General features: G+C 41.4%; 1 protein-coding gene across 7 annotated transcripts in view; it reads left to right on the top strand.

Moving 5' to 3' along the window:
- Positions 1-877: 877 nt before the first annotated feature.
- The window catches only part of slc71a2a (solute carrier family 71 member 2a), a 42,033-nt gene continuing 23,107 nt past the window's right edge, over positions 878-19,803 (top strand). Inside the window, exons 1-9 of one of the 7 annotated variants that reach the window (XM_086186596.1) lie at positions 878-1,254; positions 4,583-4,621; positions 5,020-5,106; positions 7,267-7,365; positions 14,682-14,744; positions 15,997-16,124; positions 16,664-16,778; positions 18,063-18,281; positions 18,579-18,692. In XM_086186596.1, coding sequence (XP_086042722.1) covers positions 1,180-1,254; positions 4,583-4,621; positions 5,020-5,106; positions 7,267-7,365; positions 14,682-14,744; positions 15,997-16,124; positions 16,664-16,778; positions 18,063-18,281; positions 18,579-18,692 — 939 coding nt within the window. In that variant the 5' untranslated portion in view covers positions 878-1,179. The other 6 variants (XM_086186600.1, XM_086186599.1, XM_086186601.1 and 3 more) reach the window with 6 other exon arrangements.

Here is a 19,803-nt window from a genome sequence, read left to right as displayed (position 1 = left end):
TTGCTTTTATTGCTTTGCATGAATGCACATGAATAAATCCCAATTGTAATTAAAAAATAATATCAACAAATCCCTAGGCAAGTTAGGCCTGCTGTTTTATATCCAGCTTGCCAGATGGGTCACAGTTATTTCATCAAATGTTTTGTGTCTGCCCAGAGATGAGCATAGGTCTATATTAAGTGTGGCCTATATTTGACATAAATTATTTAGAATTTAGGAAGAATAGAACAGACAGGTTTGGCCTCTTGCTTGTAGTTTTTATTTATCTATTTACAGCTGAACTGATAACTGGAAAAATTCACTTACATAAATGGTGAAAAAACTCATTTTGATTTTTTCTTTGTATTATTCTGTACACTTCCTGTAATTCAGGGTTTCAAATCATTTTATGGCTTTAATACCCAAATTAAGGTTATGAGTCGCAGACTCCCTTTTCAATGGATTTTAATCAAGATGGATTTATATCAAGAGATAAGCCTGTTTTGGTTGAAGCAGGACTGAGCTGACCTTAAAAAGGGAGTAACAAATATACATTAGTTGTTATTGCTTGAAAAAATAATTATATTCTTTTTTAGGTGAAATATTGTTTTTGCCCCCTCAATTTCCACTGTGTCCTTTATGGCCTTTTTCCCCCTCTGACAATTTCAACTGATTTCTGCCACACACCTGGAAAAAAGCAATTAAATTGACGTATAAACTACTTGGTAATTATCAACTGCAACAACAGCAATAACAACAAAGCCACAGGAAGATGACCAAGAAATTCAGAGTTCAGAAGCCTTTCACACGTCCTACATGAAAGTAAGATTCAACTGTTTTTTGTTGTGTTGTGTTGTGTTTTCTGTTCTTTTCATTTTGCTGAGTATCCACTCCTACACGGACCACTGTTCACGGCTTTCGTCTCGAAAAAAAGGGCAGCCTGAACCGGAAGTCAGCTCCCGATTCTGTTCTAACTTGACAGTCAGTGTATCAGCCATGCAGCCCTTGACGGACTAATCTGACACTGTTACTGACGGCAGCTTGGTGGATATTGTCTTCGCGGTGTGCCTATATTTTTCATTAACTATTTGTTCATTTAGCCTCATTGGGGCTTAATAAGGAGGCATCCTGGAAGCACCCGGAGAACCGCGGATCTCTACGCGGCAAGGATGCTTCGTGACCCAAGGCAGGTGTGACGAGATGGCGGGGGAACCTCCGGCGGGCAGCGGTCGGGTGGTGCTGGTCAAGAAAATAATTATGAAGGACGGAGCGACGGTGGGTGAATGAGCACTCATATTACTGTAATTTCTATCATTTCATTCATGTATGAATCAAGTCAATTCTATACTGTGCTCATTAATGAACCATTTCACACCATAACTGCAATGAATCCTCAGGCCTGTAATACTGCTTCTCAGATAAGCGTTTCCCCTTTTCAAATTGTAACGTCTACGACATAGCAGGCTGTTAAGGAACACGGTGGATATCTTTCTAGTTCAAATCAACGGTGCTTGTCAACTTGTCATCTGACGAGCGAAGATGTCAAAACCGAGTGTCTCTAATGTTTATTTCTGATTAGATAGCAAAACGGCAATATATGTGTTGAAATAAAGAATTATCATAAGTGATAAGTGAAATTAACCTCGTATCGAGGCTTTGGTTCAACATGGCTGTTAACAGGGGTGAGGATGAGTACCGTATGTGTGTTGTAGAGCAGGTTTACTGTGCTCAAACCCAGCGCTGCCATAATGATGTGCTTTGGATAGAGCCATTATCTGTTACATAACACTGGCAGAAGCCAAGCAGACTGCAGATTCATCACAGCACACTCTATGTGAGCGTCCATTTTATCATCCTGTTTGAACAGTTACTGTATGTCCAACAGAGGAAGGGAAGCAAATGCATCAAAAGACACACAGACAGGCCTAGTTTTCTTTTTGCAATTGTATTGTTACAGCTTAAAATAAATATTTCAAGTATTTACAGCTTTCTCAGTGTTCCGCTGCCATCATTGTGCTTCCAATGTCGTGAACTGTTGCTCAGACTAAATGGCTATTTAAATGATACAAAATTCAGCCTTTTAAGTTTTCAAAAATACATTTTGTTATGTAAAGAACTGATGTGTGCACCAGAGAGTGCCTTCTCTGTGTGTTGTTCTCCTGCTTCTTGTTGTCATCCTAGAACTGCTGCACATTTATGTTAGCGCATGTGAATCTCCTCCTTCCTTCCTTCAGAACAGTTGGCCCCCTTTTTTAGAAAAAGCCGCAGCGGCGCATATTTTAAAAGGTAGACGGTGGAGAGCAGGCTGAAATGATAAGCTGAAGATGACACTCTGGATTTAACTCAGAAGAAACTATGTTCCTTGGCTAAAAAGGCATCAGATAAAGAGGGACGAGACCAGAGAAAATCTTGTCCTTGCATTTCCAAGGTAGAGGGACCTGCAAGATCTCGAAGTACACCAGTCTGACTCAGTTAGCTTTGCTACTTTTGGAAAAGTAAGTAACATGATGTGTCCATGAAATCACATTTCTGTTTTAATAAATGTGAGTATTGTTATGCATATGCCGCATATCATGTGTATTCAGTTAAATTCAATGTTACAATCCTAACATGGGCTGACGGTTGGGGCTTGAGCTGTTGCCTCTCTATTATTAGCAGCCAAATGTGGGATGTGGCAGGCCATTCCACAGCAGCCTGACTCTGTATGTTGGCCATGGGTGATTCAACCTGAAATGCTCTTAGTTTCCTAAGTAAGCGGAGGCATCGTTGTGCTTTTTTGTATCTTGTGTCCGTGTGTTTTGAGAATGACAGGGAAGTGTCCATTTCTATGCCAAGGTACCTAAAAACCAGCACTTGTTCCACTATCCGGATCTGGATGATAAGTGGCTAGAACAGAGGTGATGTCTTGTCTCTGCCCCCACAGCATAGCTCCTTTGTCTTTGTGATGTTGAGTTCCAATGACAGTTCCAACAAAAGTTTAGGCCAGTTTGTTTACTACCTCCTGGAAGTGAGTTGGAGCATCAGTGTTAGCCATATGTGCAACCAAGGGCGCGTTTCCACTGGCTCACTCGGATCGGGATCCTGGCTGGTGAGAATTATGACATCAGGAACAGAGAGCTGCTTGCTGTGGTGGAGGACTTCCAGGAGTGACGCTATTGCCTCGAGGGAGCTGAACATTCCATAAACCATCTGGTTGAACCACAAAAAAAACACATCAGGTCGGCCAGGCGGCTAAACTCGCAAGGCGGCCCTGTTCCTTGGTCAGTTTAATTTCACCCTACCATACCGGCCAGGATCTAAAAACGACCTTCCCTGCCTCCTGTGTGGTTGCACTTGGATCTTCCTAACTAAACCCTTAACAAGGCCTAAGAAAAGTCCATGACTATAATCCTAGTGTGTGGATGTGTTGAGTCCAAGTTTTGGTGACAATGTCCAAAAGTGAGAGGCTTGCATCCTCCACACCACATCCTGTCCTGTAGGCAAACTGATGTGAGTCCAGCTTGTCTGACACTATGCCTAATAGGAGGTTACAGACTGCCCTCTCCATACATTTACACAGCACAGATGTTAGTGCCACTGGTCTGTAGTCCTTTAGGTCCATAGCAGGTGCCTTTTTGGAGATTTGAATGATGGTGCATTCCCTTCACTGGTCAGGCGCACAGCCAGTCCTGGACATGTTGGAACAGCCTGGTGACGGCACTTACCCGAGGGGAGCTTGCCTTCAGGACTCTGCCTCTAAGCATGTCAGGGTCAGATGTCTTGTGTAGATTGACTCTGCACAGTGTCGAGGTCACTAGCTGCTCATCAGTGCAGAGAGGTTGGAGGTTGGAGCTGAGGGTTGGGGGGCCCAGGTGGTGGTTGTGCTGTCCCCGTTGAAGCGGGTGAAGAAGACATTCAATTTCTCTGCAAGAGTTGGGTCTGAGCACACAGCCCCTGCGGGCTTGGATGCTCTGCCCATCATGATGTTCAAGCCATTCCACGCTTCCCTCACATTCTCAGAAATTAACTTCCACTCCACCTTGTTCTGATAATCAATCTTAGCCAGCTTGGTTTTCCTCCTAAACTCCTTCTCCAGTTTCCTCAACCTGGGTTTATCTCCTTCTGGACAATTCCATTTTCTTCTGGACAAGGCAGAATTCATGTCTTTGTTAACCCATTTTTTATTGTTTGGGAAGATGCTTATTTGTGTGGTGAGTGTTACAGTGTTCTCACAGAATAAAATATAGGAGGTAAGTATGTCTGTTAAAAAGTTAAAGTCATTGCCACTGTTATTAATAAAACATTGATGATGGCAGTGTCTTTGATTTGCTTTTGCAGGGAATTTGAGATGCAACCCTAGCAACCCTAGTCTCTGTTAATGCTCTGTAGGGCTATCTGCTGCCAACCATGCTTTAGGCATCTTGTTTTCATATTGTGGTTTGGGACCCTCAAGGGGCTGGCAATACAATTTCCAAGGCTCTCCAAGTCACAATTCTGAAAGAATTACTTCTGAGATTAAAAAAATCCAAATTAGGAAATAAAATCAAGATTATGAGAAGAGTAGTGGAAAATGGAGACTAAAAGTCCATCCATCCATCCATGACTGTCCGCTTATCCTGTTCAGGGTCACAGGGGGGCTGGAACCTATCCCAGCGGCTTTCAGGTGAGAGGCGGCGTTCACCCTGGACAGGTCGCGAGTCCATCACAGGCCAAGACATGTAAACAGACAACCATTCACACTCACATTCATACCTACAGTCAATTTAGAGTATTCAGTTAGCCTAGTCCCCATTTGCATGTCTTTGGACTGTGGGAGGACACTGGAGTACCCAGAGAGAATCCACGCAGGCACAGGGAGAACATGCAGACTCCACACAGAAACATCTGGGTTCTGGGTTTGAGTCCCGACCCGGGACTCTTACCACTGCACCACCGTGCTGCCCAGACCAGAAGTCATAAGTCTTAAATAAAAAGTAACAATTCTGAAAAAAAAGTAATAGTTTTTTCAATTAAAAGTCATTTTCTGAACCCTAATCTAATTGCTATTTTTTCACTATACAGATGCTGTGTAATGTAGAGAATGACAACAGGCGCTGCTGCACATTGACTCGTCCACCTGTTGTCATCACCTCTCTTTTGTGGCTACAAGTACGGCTCCCAAAAGCAAGCCAAGACACCATAATGCACGGCACACTTGAGTCAAAGGGTGTCTGCACAGACTATTGGCCCTTGACAGAACTGCCCACCATAGGCTTTGTAAAATGTCTTGTTTTTCCTGAAATTAGCAGTGTGCTATACAATAAATTTGACATAACTTGAGGTTACATGCTTTATTTATTTCAACATTATTATCTTTTGTATAATTGTAGATAATATAGGTTAGGGCTGCACTCGTTCAGTTCTGCTGCATATAGTCTGTCTAGTAACTGTCAGTCACTGACATTACACAAGTGAAATATAAGTTAATATACTGCTTACCAGCAAGCAGAAAACTATTTGTGGTATTTCGCAATTAAATGTTTCTAAATGAAACTGATTCACACATCAGTATTATGACCAAAAAATATTTACTAATTAAAAACCTATGACCGTAACTAATTTTTACATTATAAATATAGCTGAGTTCTGCTTAGCTGTTGTGGGTCTGAACTGCATTTGATGCCCAGATGCATGTATCTGAACTTCGGTTATGTGTGGGAGCCAAAAAAATGTTGCAGGTATCTGAGAGGTGTGCTGGTGTCCAGTACTTCCTCTCCAGGTATGTGGGCATCTCTCTGCAGTTCTCACAAATATTCCATGGCGGCCCATGAACCCCTGCAGATAACCACAGTGGCCCTGATTCATAATCGGCATAAAAAAAAAGTCCTGGCTATTTGTCAAAAGGTCGCTTCACTCATCTAGGGTCAACTCTTGAAGGAGCCTTTGTAACATATTAACTAACTCATGGATATGTTAATCATGATTTAACCACACTATGATTTCTTTCAATATTTTCAACAAATAGTGGATAAAAGCACAGATGTACAATCCTGTTTCCTCTCTCCTGCAATTACGTTGGACCTCTCTTCTTTCCTGCTCCTGTCGAGTTGTCTCTACCTCCTACCAGCTCCTCTGTGAGTTCCACCTTGACCCCAGACTCATAGTCATTTATTTATTCAATGAATCTTGTTCCGTACACCCAAGGTGAAAAGCCATCAACTTGAGCTATAAAACATAAAAAAGCAGAAATCCTTACATCAGAGAGACTGTTGGATAACATTTGTTAAATGATTGCAGGGACTATTTTTTTGCCTGACGCTTAGAGCAGCAAGCCCTATAACTGCTGTGGTCACTGACTGACTGGTGAAGTTGAAATACACCAGCATGCCATCTCTAGAGTGGTGTGCTGATGGACAACTTACTGGAATTAAATCGCTCCAAAATGTGGGATATTATTTTTCTATTTTGCTGAGATCTACATCTGCTGGAATTTAAGAGCTAAAATACCACTGGTGTAATTAATGCAACTCCAGAAGACAATCAGCCTTTCATCTTGCTGGGGGGGCTGTTCTGAGCCGTTTCCTGTATGTAGTGCCGCAGGGAATTAGATGAAGGTGAGCCAGCTTTAACCACTCCCTGGTTCAGACTGCTGTGCTCAGCTGACACTGCAAGAAAACTCAACTTTTATGTATGGCAATTTGTCCACATTTTGGCTCTCTGATCATTCATCAAGCCATATACTAGGTTTCAGTCTTGTTATTCTTCAGTCACGGTAAACAACCATGTTATCTATATTGACCATCTTCGGTGACAAAAGACACTTTACCAAAAAAGCAGACTGAATAAATTCATAAAATAGTGGAAATATCTTCCTGTAATGATCATCCTTTGTAAACCTAATGTCATGCAGAACTGCTGAATACCGCACAGGTAGGGTCTTACTGGAGCTTAAGTGAGGATAGTCTAGTCTTTTGATTAATGCAGAAAATACATGGGATATAACTGCACACTTATATTAAGCATATGTGCACGGACGCCGAGTACTAGATTGTGTAAGTGTGATCAAGCACGCGTACTGGGACAGCCCCTCACTCTCTCATTCTAAAGAAACAACCTCTGCCACCCCAGTATGTAATGTCAGGCTTATGTGTTTATGATGCCATACTCATAATGTTGTGAGTCATAAATGCTGTCTAGTTTCTAAAGTGTTTAACATCTGTTTAATAAAAGCATCCCTCCATAGCCACAGATACAGACCATGGCAATTAAGCTGTAAGTCATAACTAAATGGAAGTCACATTAACACTGATACTTCTGTCTATATTTCAGCTCCAGCATGGTATTGGCAGGCCCAATGTGTATCATGCTGTTGTGGTAATCTTCCTGGAGTTCTTCGCCTGGGGTTTGCTCACCACGCCCATGCTCACCGTGAGTAAAAACAAGTGGTTTGGAGGAAGATGGAGGTCTCATATTTGTATCAACACCATAACCTGTGTTTGGGTTCACACACAAAGCAATGCTGCTAAAAGAATTAGCTGCCATGGCATGTAGGGAAGGCTGCACACTAGATGACAGATTCTCAAGCTCCATTCCATTGTGTCAACACATTTCCACTGGGACAGCATCAGCATCTCAATTAATTACTGTCCTGCTCTGGAATTCAGTGCCTGAAGCAACTTGTTTGCATTTCATTTGAAAACTAAAGAGGGATGACATATCGAAGGAAAAACAGGTTTTGCAAGGTGCTGGCCCCACAAGAGCTACTGGAGCAGCTTTGATGCATCCTGACATAGATTCTTCAAGTCCCTAGAATGCCTCCCTAAGACATTCGAAAGTTTTGCTGGTGTTTTGATGATGGTGTTGCTGAATACTGTCCAAAATCTCTGATATATGTTGAGTTTGGCTTACAGTGAAGGCCATAGCATTTGATTCACACAATTCCCCTACTTATAAAACCATTCAGTGGCCCCTCTGTACTGTAAAGGCCTGTTCATTTGTTATGTGTCAACACATTACTTTAATTTGTAGCCCTTTTTGAGGTCTTATTTAGGGGCTGTGTCCACCAAAGCATTTTCTATTTACTTTTTTGGTTGAAAATGCCAGTTGCATTAAAAAAAGAAATACAGCATTACTGGTAATAGATATAGACACATGTATGCCTTAGCCCAGGACAATGGGGATTTCACCAACACACACACACACACACACACACACACACACACACACACACACACACACACACACACACACAAAAACAAAGCAAAACAGGAGGACAGGACAAATTATGTAAAACAACTGAAACAAAAAGAAAACAAAAAACATGTATAGAAATAAACAAGGTGAAATAAGCTATCTAGTTCTATTTTACCTACCTGTTGTTAGTCAGATGCTATTGTGTAGCTGCATGTTGATGACACCATAGGCATGTGATGTGCAGCCACAGCCAGGGGGTATGCTCTTCAAGTTTGCTGAGGAGAAGAGGCACAGGGGAGGATTGGGCATTTTGTATTTCCTAATAATAACTGAAAAAACTGCTCCTTGTTGTTCCTTTAAGATAAAGCAATGAATTAACTGAACTGTTTAATTAGAACAATTGTTAGATGGCATGAAAAGAGAGTTCTTGGTGGCAAAGTAACCCCTAGTTCCTATTGACTTGACCATGCTATCAGTGACAAACATAGATTAGGGCTGCACAGGTAAACAATTGCTGAAGTTTCTCCCTGTTTACGTCGCAAGTGCAAAAGTGACGTAAACAGGGAGAAACTTCAGCAATTGTGTACCTGTGCAGCCCTAATCTATGTTTGTCACTGATAGCATGGTCAAGTCAATAGGAACTAGGGGTTACTTTGCCACCAAGAACTCTCTTTTCATGCCATCTAACACGGTGTAGCTCTGTTATACCATATTAATGTTCATCTTGTTAAATAATTCATTAAATTTAAAGTGGTACACGTCTTGGCACCTATTTTTTACGGCAAACATTGCACTTTATTCCATTCGCCATTTTTGTGAAATGGAGCCACACGTTTAGGTAAATTATTAATGCCTTTTTATTCCATCATGTTTGCCACACCCTGGATGTGGTCTTTGGTGGTGGACATGGGCGGAGGTGACCCATTTTTTTTTTGACGATCATCCTCTGTGGTTCGGCAAGAATGTGAAACCCAGACTAAGTGCAATATTTTTTAACCCTGTTCTGCTCCCCCCTCCCTCAGGCATAGCTGATGTGACCATCAGTTTCCTGCTGTCATATCGGAGCAGACTAATTGTTGAAGAAAGCAGACTTACAGAGTAAAATATGGAGTTGTAACAGTGAGAGTAAAAAAAGGAGAGAATAACTATGGCACAATCATGTGTATACATGTTCAGTAAAGTGCTAAGAAAGTGTGGATAAAGCTGAAGTCAATAAGTCAAATTTAAGTTATCAACCCAAAATCACAAATCCGATCAACTTGCCTTGTGGGGCTTTACCATCTGTACACATGTTGTTGGTAATTGGTTTAAACTGCCCCCGGCAATGACATCTGGCCTGCCAGAATATTTTGATAGACTGACTTTTAAGTAAATTGTTTGTTTTTTTGGTTTTGTTTTGTTTTGTGTTGCTTATCTGCAGAAACTCGACATGTTTGAGCTGAATTGAAAGCTTTTATTCTCAAAAATGCTGAGCAAAATTCAAAAGATTCTGTTGCTTGCTTTCAAACATCTGAAATAGCCCACATGCTTTGTGAATTTTGAAATCTCTCTGACTGTACTGCTTAGCATTCATGACACCAGAAAGGAGGAATGCACTGTTGTCTACCCATTCTCTTTGTATGTTCTTGGGTGTACGGAAAGAAAGTGTAAATACACACTGATAAGTGTGTGAACAGTTTCTTATTATTGCCACTGATCATGTGAAAAGCAATACTATTATTCAAGGTATATCAGTTATCTCAGATGGGTAGATTTGTCAATATGCACAGGAAAAGGTCTGTAAGAGATCTCTATCATTGTGATTTGCTTTCATTTCCTCTGATAAGCACCATTCTCTCTCTCCCTTTTCAGTGGTCAATGACACAAACATTTGGCCCTGCTTCAAGATAGCTACGCACACACAAATTGGATTTTGACAGCTTTCTTCTCCTCCTTTTTTAACGGAACTCCGTTCTGGCCGTGAATATTTTACCGGAACTGGATTCCGGCCCGTTCTGGCTCACTTTCACCCCTGCTTGTAACCCCTTGGTGACTGATGAAGTGTTGGATAGTCCCCCAGGGATAATCAGACTGCTTGAGGTGAGGTCCTGGCAGCTCGGTCTTCTCAGAGATCTCCAATCCAAAACAGGCAGCCAGTGATCTTCCCAGAAATGTGTTTGTGTGTCAGATCAGTGCCTGGTGGTACCGATCTTAAAGGGAATCTGGGGTTTTTATTTGATTGTTTGGTTGATTGATTGATTGATTAATTGATGCAATTTATTTAAAATATGTAAAGGGCAGAAATTAAAAAAAAGAACTATTACAAAAGAAAAAAAATGAAAAAAATCCATCCACAAACACTTTAACATCTTGATTTTGAAGGAAGTTTAAACATATTTATTCCTATCCCCTTATTCATTGGTCAGTTATTATCAAGTATTAACTGTAATAACGGACACCTAAGGGGGCAGCATGGCTCAGTGGTAGAGTGGCCCAGTGGTAAAGTGGCTGGCCAAAGGGTTGCTGGTTGTATCCCCACTTCCCCGGGTGACCATGTCAAAGTATCCTTGAGCAAGATTCTGAGCCTCTTATCTATCTCTTGATTATTTGCAGCTTGGACAAAGTCATATGACATTTTACTTATTTACAGAGGTAGTGTTTGCATCCTCGCCACTGATCCTACATTGAGCTTGGGTATGTTTCAGAAATGCAGATATGTCTGCCTGCTTTTCAGGCAGTTGGAGATGATTTTGTCACTGGTGGTGTGAGTGGGTGTGTCAGGGTTACTTGGTTCTGGGCTCACATCAAATGCATCAGACAGTGTTATATGAGGATATGTATGAAGTATTGTGCATGTATGTGTTCTCCTGATCTGTCCGTCATTAGTGTGTGTAATGTAGCCACTCTAGCTCCACCCCACAAATGTTGCCAGAATAAGTCTGGCTGAGCTGTTGCCAGGGTCACTTTTGAATTGGGGTGGTCAGTATGGGCTCTCTTTGATCCACCTGTGCTGTGAACAGTGTATACTGTGTAGACTGACAATCCTGGCCACCTGACTAACTAGTGAGTGCTTACTCCGCACTTGACAATACTTAAGGATTTCTTGTCTCATGCAACGGGAAGCACAATTCTCTGTATGAGCCATGTTTCGCAGGCCACTCACTCTCAGAAGTAGTCGATCATCTTTGCCCAGATGGGGCGGGTTTCTGTTTTTCTGTATTTACTTTTAACCTGGCCTCAGTGAAAGGGAGACTTTGCTTGACTGCATCCACAAATACTTTGACACGTGCCCCGTTCACTTTTTCCTCAAAATGTGTGTGTCACAGGGGCTCTTGATAATTAGTCAACTATTACCAAATATTTGGTAGGAGTACTTTCAGGTGGCACATCACCTTTTTAATGCAGATCACACCAGTTTAGGAAGAGGAAAGGGGACACAATCAAATCAAATTTATGGTTCATGACAACCCCTCTCCCCTCTCTCTTTTTGATGCACCACATTAGAAATCATGGGCACCTCTTAAAAGAATGCCAGGAAAAGGAAATACATGTAGACATAGGGTGCTGTGCTGCATTCAATCCAGAGCATACAGGGGTGTTTGAGGGGGCCTGGGGGTGTTTGGTGTTGCAGGCTGGTCCCGTGTAGGTCGGCAGGGGCCTGAGGGATTATATAAATTTAAAGACCCCCCCCCCCCATATTTGTATTTTTGTTAATTCATCATTATCAATAGTTAATAATATTATTGATATTATTCTTACTATTATTATTGTAAAAATTATACATTTGCATTGTGATGTTTCTGTTTTGAGGCAGCACAGTGGTGCAGTGGTCAGCACTGTCGCTCGCCTCACAGCAAGAAGGTTCCGGGTTCGAGTTCCGGCTCGGGTATGGGATCTTTCTGTGTGGAGTCTCCATGTTCTCCCTGTTCCTGCGTGGGTTCTCTCTGGGTACTCCGGCTTCCTCCCACAGTCCAAAGACATCAATTGGGGATTAGGCTGATTGATTCTCTAAATTAACCGTAGGTATGAATGTGAGTGTGAATGGTTGTCTGTCTCTATGTGTTGGCCCTGCGATGCACTGGCAACCTGTCTAGGGTGAACCCTGCCTCTCGCCCTTAGCTGCTGGGATAGGCTCCAGCCCCACCGCGACCCTTCATAGGAATAGAAAGAAAATGGATGGATGTTTCTGTTTTGTTTTTTGCTTCTACTGTCTTTTAATTTCAATTCTATATTTATATTTTTTTCTCCCTCTGTTTACTCATTTGTAATATTATTAGAGGGTCTTGGCATGGGGGGGGGGCCTGGGGCTCCCCGTCTCCTGGGGGTTTCTGGGTGCGCTGGTGGCCTGGTCCTGACCTGCCTGCTATCCTGGACTGGGGGCGATGTCCTGGCCCCCCCACATCAGCTACAGCCAGCTACGCACAGCATCCAAGACAAACCGTAGCACACACACATACACATACACACGCGTATACACACATACACGCATGCGGTGCACAACTGACCCATAATCACACACTCAGACATTTATCTAAAAATTATATTAAACCCAATGGGAAGCCTGCACTGGAAATTCTGCAACCAATGTTTTTTCCTTTCTTTTCTCCTCTCTGTTGTTGTTGTTGTTACTTTTTCTTTGTTTGTTTGTTTGTTTCTGCTATTGTTGTTGTTTTTGTCTCCCCCCTCCCCCTTGTCTTCCCTATCCTGTCCCTGTTCTCTCTTCCTGTCCACTCCTGAGCCTCAGTCCGGTCGCTTTATCAATGAACCAACACCATTCCTAATAAAGTGAAGCATAAATGGTGATAGGAGTTTATCAGATTCCTCCTTTGCAGAGTAAAACTGCTTCAGTACAACAAGGGACCAGGAACATGGATGCTGCTGAACAGGACAGCTTAAAAAAAAAGAAGAATATGCTAATGAATTTGAACATATTTTCCAACTATATAAGTCAGTCAGGTAAACTCTGAGGTTACAATGAAAAGTTTTTTTTTAATTGCTTATATTGACATTGATGCATGCACCACGTGAATGAATGTGACAACGTAGTGGTCTGACACAAACATTTTACAGGAACTTAAATTATTTTAAATTACAGCTGATTTCTCTAATTTATTTCAAATGTATTTACTATTTTTCATTTCATTTTTAAAAAAAATATTTCTAGGATTCCTCTGCTCCACTTGAGGGAGCTCACGTACAACCAGTGGTACATGTACCACAGTTTTAGAATCACTGCTCTGACGACCCTCATCACTATATATCATCTGCCTTGAAGGCGTAAATAGTGGTGTCTTCAGTCAGGTCGGACAAAGGTGCAGTATCCCTTACTGTATATGTTGGACCATGTTCCTTTCCCTCAGTACACAAAAGTTAATGCCATAATATTTAGATTTTGAGTGTTATGGGTGAAGAAAACATCAGAGATGCTTTACCACAAGCTACAACTAGGGACTACGCTAACTAACTGCGGTGATGCAGATCTTCCGTGGAATTCCTTGAGCATCCACATTGTTGGTACCCTTCCGCATCGTCAGCAGGGATCTCAGGCTCACTGGTGTTTCGCTCCTTAACCTGAACACTTCGCCTGAGTGGGGCAGCAAAGACTGACAAGCCTTCACCTGCAGAAGGGTTCCAACTGTGGGCTCTTTTCAACCACAGCCATCTTGAGCTGCACTCGGCTGCTTCAGCTATCTCCCTGGTGGCTTTCTTCAACATCTTGGGATCCAGTCCCATCCTCTGCAGGAAGTAGTTCACCGATTTTGCTGGGAAACCGCGGCCGCCGACTTCGATGGGGTAGCTGGTTGCGTGCCACCCCTTTAACACCGCTTCGTCGAGTAGGTCCTGATATTTGGCTTTCTTGAGTTGGTGGGATGTCGCCAGCCTCTCTTCCCAGGGTACCGTGAGCTCAGCAACAATGATTGTTTTTGTGCTCCTAGATAGTAAGATGAGGTCTGATTGGAGTGAGGTCACTACCACATCCTGTGGGAAAACTAGTTTCCGCTTCAGGTCTACCCTCAACTCCCAGTCCGAGGCTCCTTGCAGGATAGAGGGTCGGAATAGAGGGTCGGATCTTGTCCACTGTGTTGGTTTTATGAGTCTTGCCTCCTTCCCTCACAAAGGCAATGGTTTGGGACGGTTGGGCTTGCATGTTGTTGTTGGCCTTGACTCGCTGCTGCTCCACCCAGTTCGCTATTTTGTTATATAAATTAAGAACTATTCCACTGAAAATATGTCTATTTACTATCACCACCTGGATCCTTTAGTTGATTTTAGGAGTTTTTATGTGTTTTGAAATGTGTTTTCAAATTAAGAATGCATATATACTATATAGATATGTTTTGTGTGTATATTGGGAATTGTATCTTGTTGAGTACCATACATTTATAATAATTCATGGTAAAAAGTGACTCGGCCATATTTTGTGGAGAAAGCTTGACATTGTCTTTCTCCATGAGCTATACACCATATCCTACAGTTTTCCATTGTGGTTGAAATTCAGTAGTTGTTCATGTTTTGCTGAAATTGTTATACTGGGAGGGTCTTTAAAATGTGTTTGTTATCTGTCTTTGTAGGTGTTACATGAAACTTTTCCTCAGCACACATTCCTGATGAATGGACTCATTCAGGGGGTGAAGGTAAGAATCTGATTTAGATTTACTCAGTGTGACTTGCACAGTAGATCCATTTTGCATATTAGCCGCAGGTTGAATTTCAAACCAACCACAGGTAAGTCCAGTTTGCAGTTTGCACAACATATTGCAAGCCATTTTTTTGACATTGAATTGTTAAATATATTTAATTGTACCTGGAGACTGTCTCTCCACTTCCTCCTATCGTTTGTAAAAAGAAGTCAAAATATCCCAGCTCTCCATTGTTTGGGAAAGCAAAAAGATTGTATTAAATATCATAATATTACTAAAGCAGCTTGATAATTTGATGAAGAAAACAGACTGTCAGAATTTTTCACATTAAAGCAGCTTCTCTTTAGTATAGGATCTTGACCTTGCTGAATACTCACTCATTTGGGCCAGTGGAGGATGGCATACAGCTTTCATTTTAGCAATCTTTATAGCAGCATAAAAAAATTGCTGAAGCTGTGGACTTTAGACAAAGCAGGATGAAATATCACCTATGTTTATGCTTATTAAACAGGCGTTTTTTACCTGTGAATATTTTATTGCAATTACAGCAATGAGTTGCAATGCCATGACTAAACCAAAACTCATAGCACAATGAATTGCCCACCATCTGTGCCATTTACCTGCCCCCCAATCTGATTCACAAAAAGTAGTCACTAATATTATTACTTGGCAAACATGCACATAAAGTGACATTTGTGGCTAATTAGTAAATTACAGTGTGAAGGGTGGATTTGCGCCATGGACAAAGTCACAGCAATGACAGAGAAAAGGAGAAAGCAATATATTTCAGACTGCTACTTGTCTCATGAGGTTTTCAAAGCTCGGGGTGAGGAAATTGCCTTCCAAACATGGATTTAATATCCCTCTCTGTTAGCTTTGCTTTTTCAAATGCACACCTGTGCTAACTGTGAAAGAAGCTGCTATGATTGAAGTGTTGAACAAAAGAAAAAATATAGTTAAATGGAGCGTTTCATACTCGAGTACCAGAAAGATCCACAAATGCATGAACTTTTGGTGTCCCACTTTGCATTTTAAGGTAGACTGGTCAAATGAATACTCTGGGCCTTTTTCAAAACAATATGGCATCTTCATATTTTTTGGCCTATTACTAGTTTTGCTTGGCTTGCATACTGCAAACTACAGGGTAAATTTCTGCCTGTACAGTGGGCAGTTTCTAAACATCTCAGAATAGCAAGTGAAGAGCTGTTTTTGTTAACACTAACTTACCTCAACTCACCTTGTGAAGGGTCTGCTGTCGTTCATGTCTGCTCCACTGATTGGTGCATTGTCGGACGTGTGGGGCAGGCGGTCCTTCTTACTGGTCACTGTCTTCTTCACCTGCGCTCCAATCCCTCTAATGAGGCTCAGCCCCTGGTAGGACACAATGTCTTATTTTGCCACAATAATGCTGATAACATCCAAAGACACAGATGCAGGAACAGCTATTTTTTTACCTTCAGCGGCTGTGAAAATGGAAGTGCTTCCATCCAGGGCTAAAATGATGTTTGACCCAAAAATCTGAAAAACTAGACAGCAAAAGAATCTGCACCTTACCGACTGGATGGGTTTGTTCCATACTGCTGTCATGGAATTGTTATTGTAATGGCCATAACTTTGTAATTGTTTTTCAGTAAAGCAGAACCTTGTCAGCATGACCTTATTCATGACTTCTGTCTGCCGTGAAACCCAAAGTCAACAATATAGATATTTTTGGGGGGTTGTTACATATAGAGATATTTGAAAGTTTGTCTGATGACAGTGTATCAGCTGGTATACTTTTTTTAGCAATAAAATATAAGCATGTAATTGTAGGCAAGATCAGTTGAAAAGAATAGCTTTTTCATTCTTGTCTTGTGACAGTGTCTGCCAGAAACAAACTGTTAAGAGTGTTCTTCCTCTTGTTCTGTCTGCAGGTGGTACTTTGCCATGATCTCCATGTCTGGAGCGTTCTCTGTCACCTTCTCCGTCATCTTTGCCTATGTTGCTGATGTGACAGATGAACGAGAGAGGAGTACAGCCTATGGTCTTGTAAGAACTTCCATTTGATAGGGATGGGTATCTGGATATTATTGATAACACATGGGCCTGTTACAATAACAAATTTTGCCAGATGATAAATTGTTCAAAAAAATTCAGCAAACTATCTTACTGTGATTTTAAAAGCAGTTTGTAACATTGATATAATAATAATAATAATAATAATAATAATAATAATAATAATAATATTGCATAATAATGCAGACACAACCTTTTAAAGTGATCAGCAATTTCAAAGTATATTCAAGGTGAAGCATAATAATTAGAATCTGAAAAATATCAAATAATCAATATCAATAAAATTTCCCACAAAAAATGTTAAAAATGGTGACATTCTTATGTAAATGCACATAAATGCAATGGACATGTATTGAGGTCAGCAGATTTATTTGCTTCATGTCTCATCTTTGTCATTTTTGTGCCAGGCCTAGTGCTGTACCAATAGAAGGATCACTGTCCATTTGTGGCTCCCGAACTGTTACTCCTTCACTGTCTGTTTTGGTTGGGTCAGCATGTCAAGGCTTTGTTTCGTTTTGTTTTTTTTCACACCAAATGCTATTCCACCCTGCCCTTGTGGCTGCAGCACACACAGACAGGTACAACGATAATCCAGAAGGGACCACACCTGCACTTTGCTCGTGCCCCCACCCCCAGGACATGGTATACTGGCTGGAACTTGTCTCCATGCCGACGATACACAGACAGCCTGAAATGAGTTACTCAGAGTTCACTGCTGCGAGCACATTTTTTTTACCTTTTACTTTTGTTTTTGGAACAGTCTTTGAAATTTAACCAGTTTTTCAAACTGAAAGGGGCATTTGGTTTGATTTTAGCATTGATGTTAGTTTGGAACTCCTGAGATGCCCGATTCACCATAGGACAGAAATACATTTTTCTTTCTTTCTTGTGGTTCTTTGTGTTTATATTTAAAAAGAGAAGTGTTATAACCTCACCGATATACTTTTTTAGATTCATGACAGGCATCATGTTTTGTTTTATTCAACTATTTGTTTTAATTTATTTCAAAATAGAAATGAAAAAAATTCTCTATGGCCTTTTAAGATTTGTATTTGAATACCCCTGGTTTATGAGTATCACTACCAGTGCTTTTACAACTGACCCTGCATTAATTTCCCCCTCCACCCCCTACATCTGAACACATCCGTCTTTTTTTTTTTTATTTCCTTTCCAAAATGTGGTTCTTCAATATATTCAGTGATTCAGATGTAACATTATCATTTATATTTCATCTTTCATTTCCTCCAAACCTTCCAGGTCTCTGCTACCTTTGCAGCCAGCTTGGTGACAAGTCCAGCTATCGGAGCATACCTCTCAGCCTGGTATGGAGACAACCTGGTGGTTCTGGTGGCAACACTGATCGCTCTGGCTGATATCTGCTTCATCCTGCTGGCTGTGCCTGAATCTCTGCCCAACAAAATGAGGCTCAACACCTGGGGGGTGCCAATATCCTGGGAACAAGCAGACCCCTTTGCCGTCAGTAACATGTATAACTATTCAAAGTATATGATGTATCTTTGAGATTTGAAACTACTTAAAATTGTTAGTTTGTGATACCTCACTTAAGTGTATAGAAGAGGTCAAATTCCCTCTCTAAACCAATAGATTGTGTACATTTAGACACATTTAATCTTGCAATGTCCACAACATATGTAATATAGTAGCATTTCCCAGCCTAACATCAACTCAACTTTACGTCTCATGTGTTAGTTAAGGACAAGCTGATTGTCTGCTGTTGTTTTGTGTGTCCTATGTCCCTCTCTCTCTCTGTAGTCTCTGAGGAAGGTGGGCCAGGACTCCACAGTCTTGCTGATTTGTATCACTGTGTTCCTGTCTTACCTGCCAGAGGCAGGACAGTACTCCAGTTTCTTTCTCTACCTTAGACAGGTGAGACACGATGCTGCTTCCCACCAAGTTCTTGTAGAAGTTGCGACTAGTTCTAACATTATTAGTGCTTTAACATTGGCTGCTGTTTAAAGAAAAGAAGAGAAGAAGAGAAAATAAAGATATTGAAGGTTGTAATTAAATTGTGTGCTTTGACATTTATTTTCATCACTGATTAAGCTGTCATTTATCTTTTTGATGTAATGTTTCCTCTTGGTAAAGTAGAAATTCTTAAAAATAGCAGTCACCATTGCCCAAAATCAAAGTGCCTGGATTGTCCAAAAACCTAGGATTTTCAGTTGGCTGCAATGTATCAATGTATCATGTATATTTTTCTGTTTTGTTGTTTAAACACACATGCATGAGTGGTAAATGGCAGAAGGTCTGTGTAGGTTCTCATTCATCCAGGTCATCGTAGATCGAAGCGAAGTAAAATCTGGTCAACTGGACGTAAGTTTATCTTGAAGACGTTTCACCTCTCATCCGAGAGGCTTCTTCAGTTCTAGTGAAGAGTGTGGAAACTCCAGCTTATAAACCTATGTGGGAGTGGTCAGTGCTATTGTGGTGGAAACGACCCTCCCGAGACTCACCTGGCCTCCCCAAACAACAGTCGTTGTGAGGTGTCAGGGAGTTTCAGGGGTGGTCGTTAGGGAGTTTCACCGACCGCTCAGATGCTAATGAGCTGTGCTGGCAGCAGCCGTTCCACATGGGTCTTTCAGCTGAACTCTTTGGGGAAGCTTTGAAAGGACTTGGTTGTAAATAGGTGAAAGGAAATGTCGCAGTCCACCTCCTCTGTTCAAAGAAGGTTTCTCTATCTTGACGTGGATGGCTTCTTTAACTCCTCTTTCAAATCATCTGTCCTCTCTGTCGAGGATTTGGACATGGTCGTCCTGGAAGGAGTGGCTTTCCTCCTTGAGGTGGAGGAAAACCGCTGAGTCCTGTCCTCCAGAGTTGGCTCTTCTTCTTCTCTTCTTCTAGGTGTTCAGGTGGATGCTGGGCTATCATTTGTGTGTTAGAAATGATAGCTTTTTTAATATCTTGAACTTTATCACTAAAGAATTTTGCAAATTCATTGCATTTTGATATAGAAATGAATTCTAAGGGTAGTGGAACT

This window comes from Aulostomus chinensis, chromosome 19 (assembly GCF_037954235.1).
Source record: "Aulostomus chinensis isolate RoL2024-O1b breed Wild chromosome 19, RoL_Achi_v1.0, whole genome shotgun sequence".
NCBI classification, from domain to species: domain Eukaryota; kingdom Metazoa; phylum Chordata; class Actinopteri; order Syngnathiformes; family Aulostomidae; genus Aulostomus; species Aulostomus chinensis.
The sequence above is the reverse complement of the archived record's forward strand: the minus strand, read 5'-3'. Positions and strand labels throughout refer to the sequence as shown.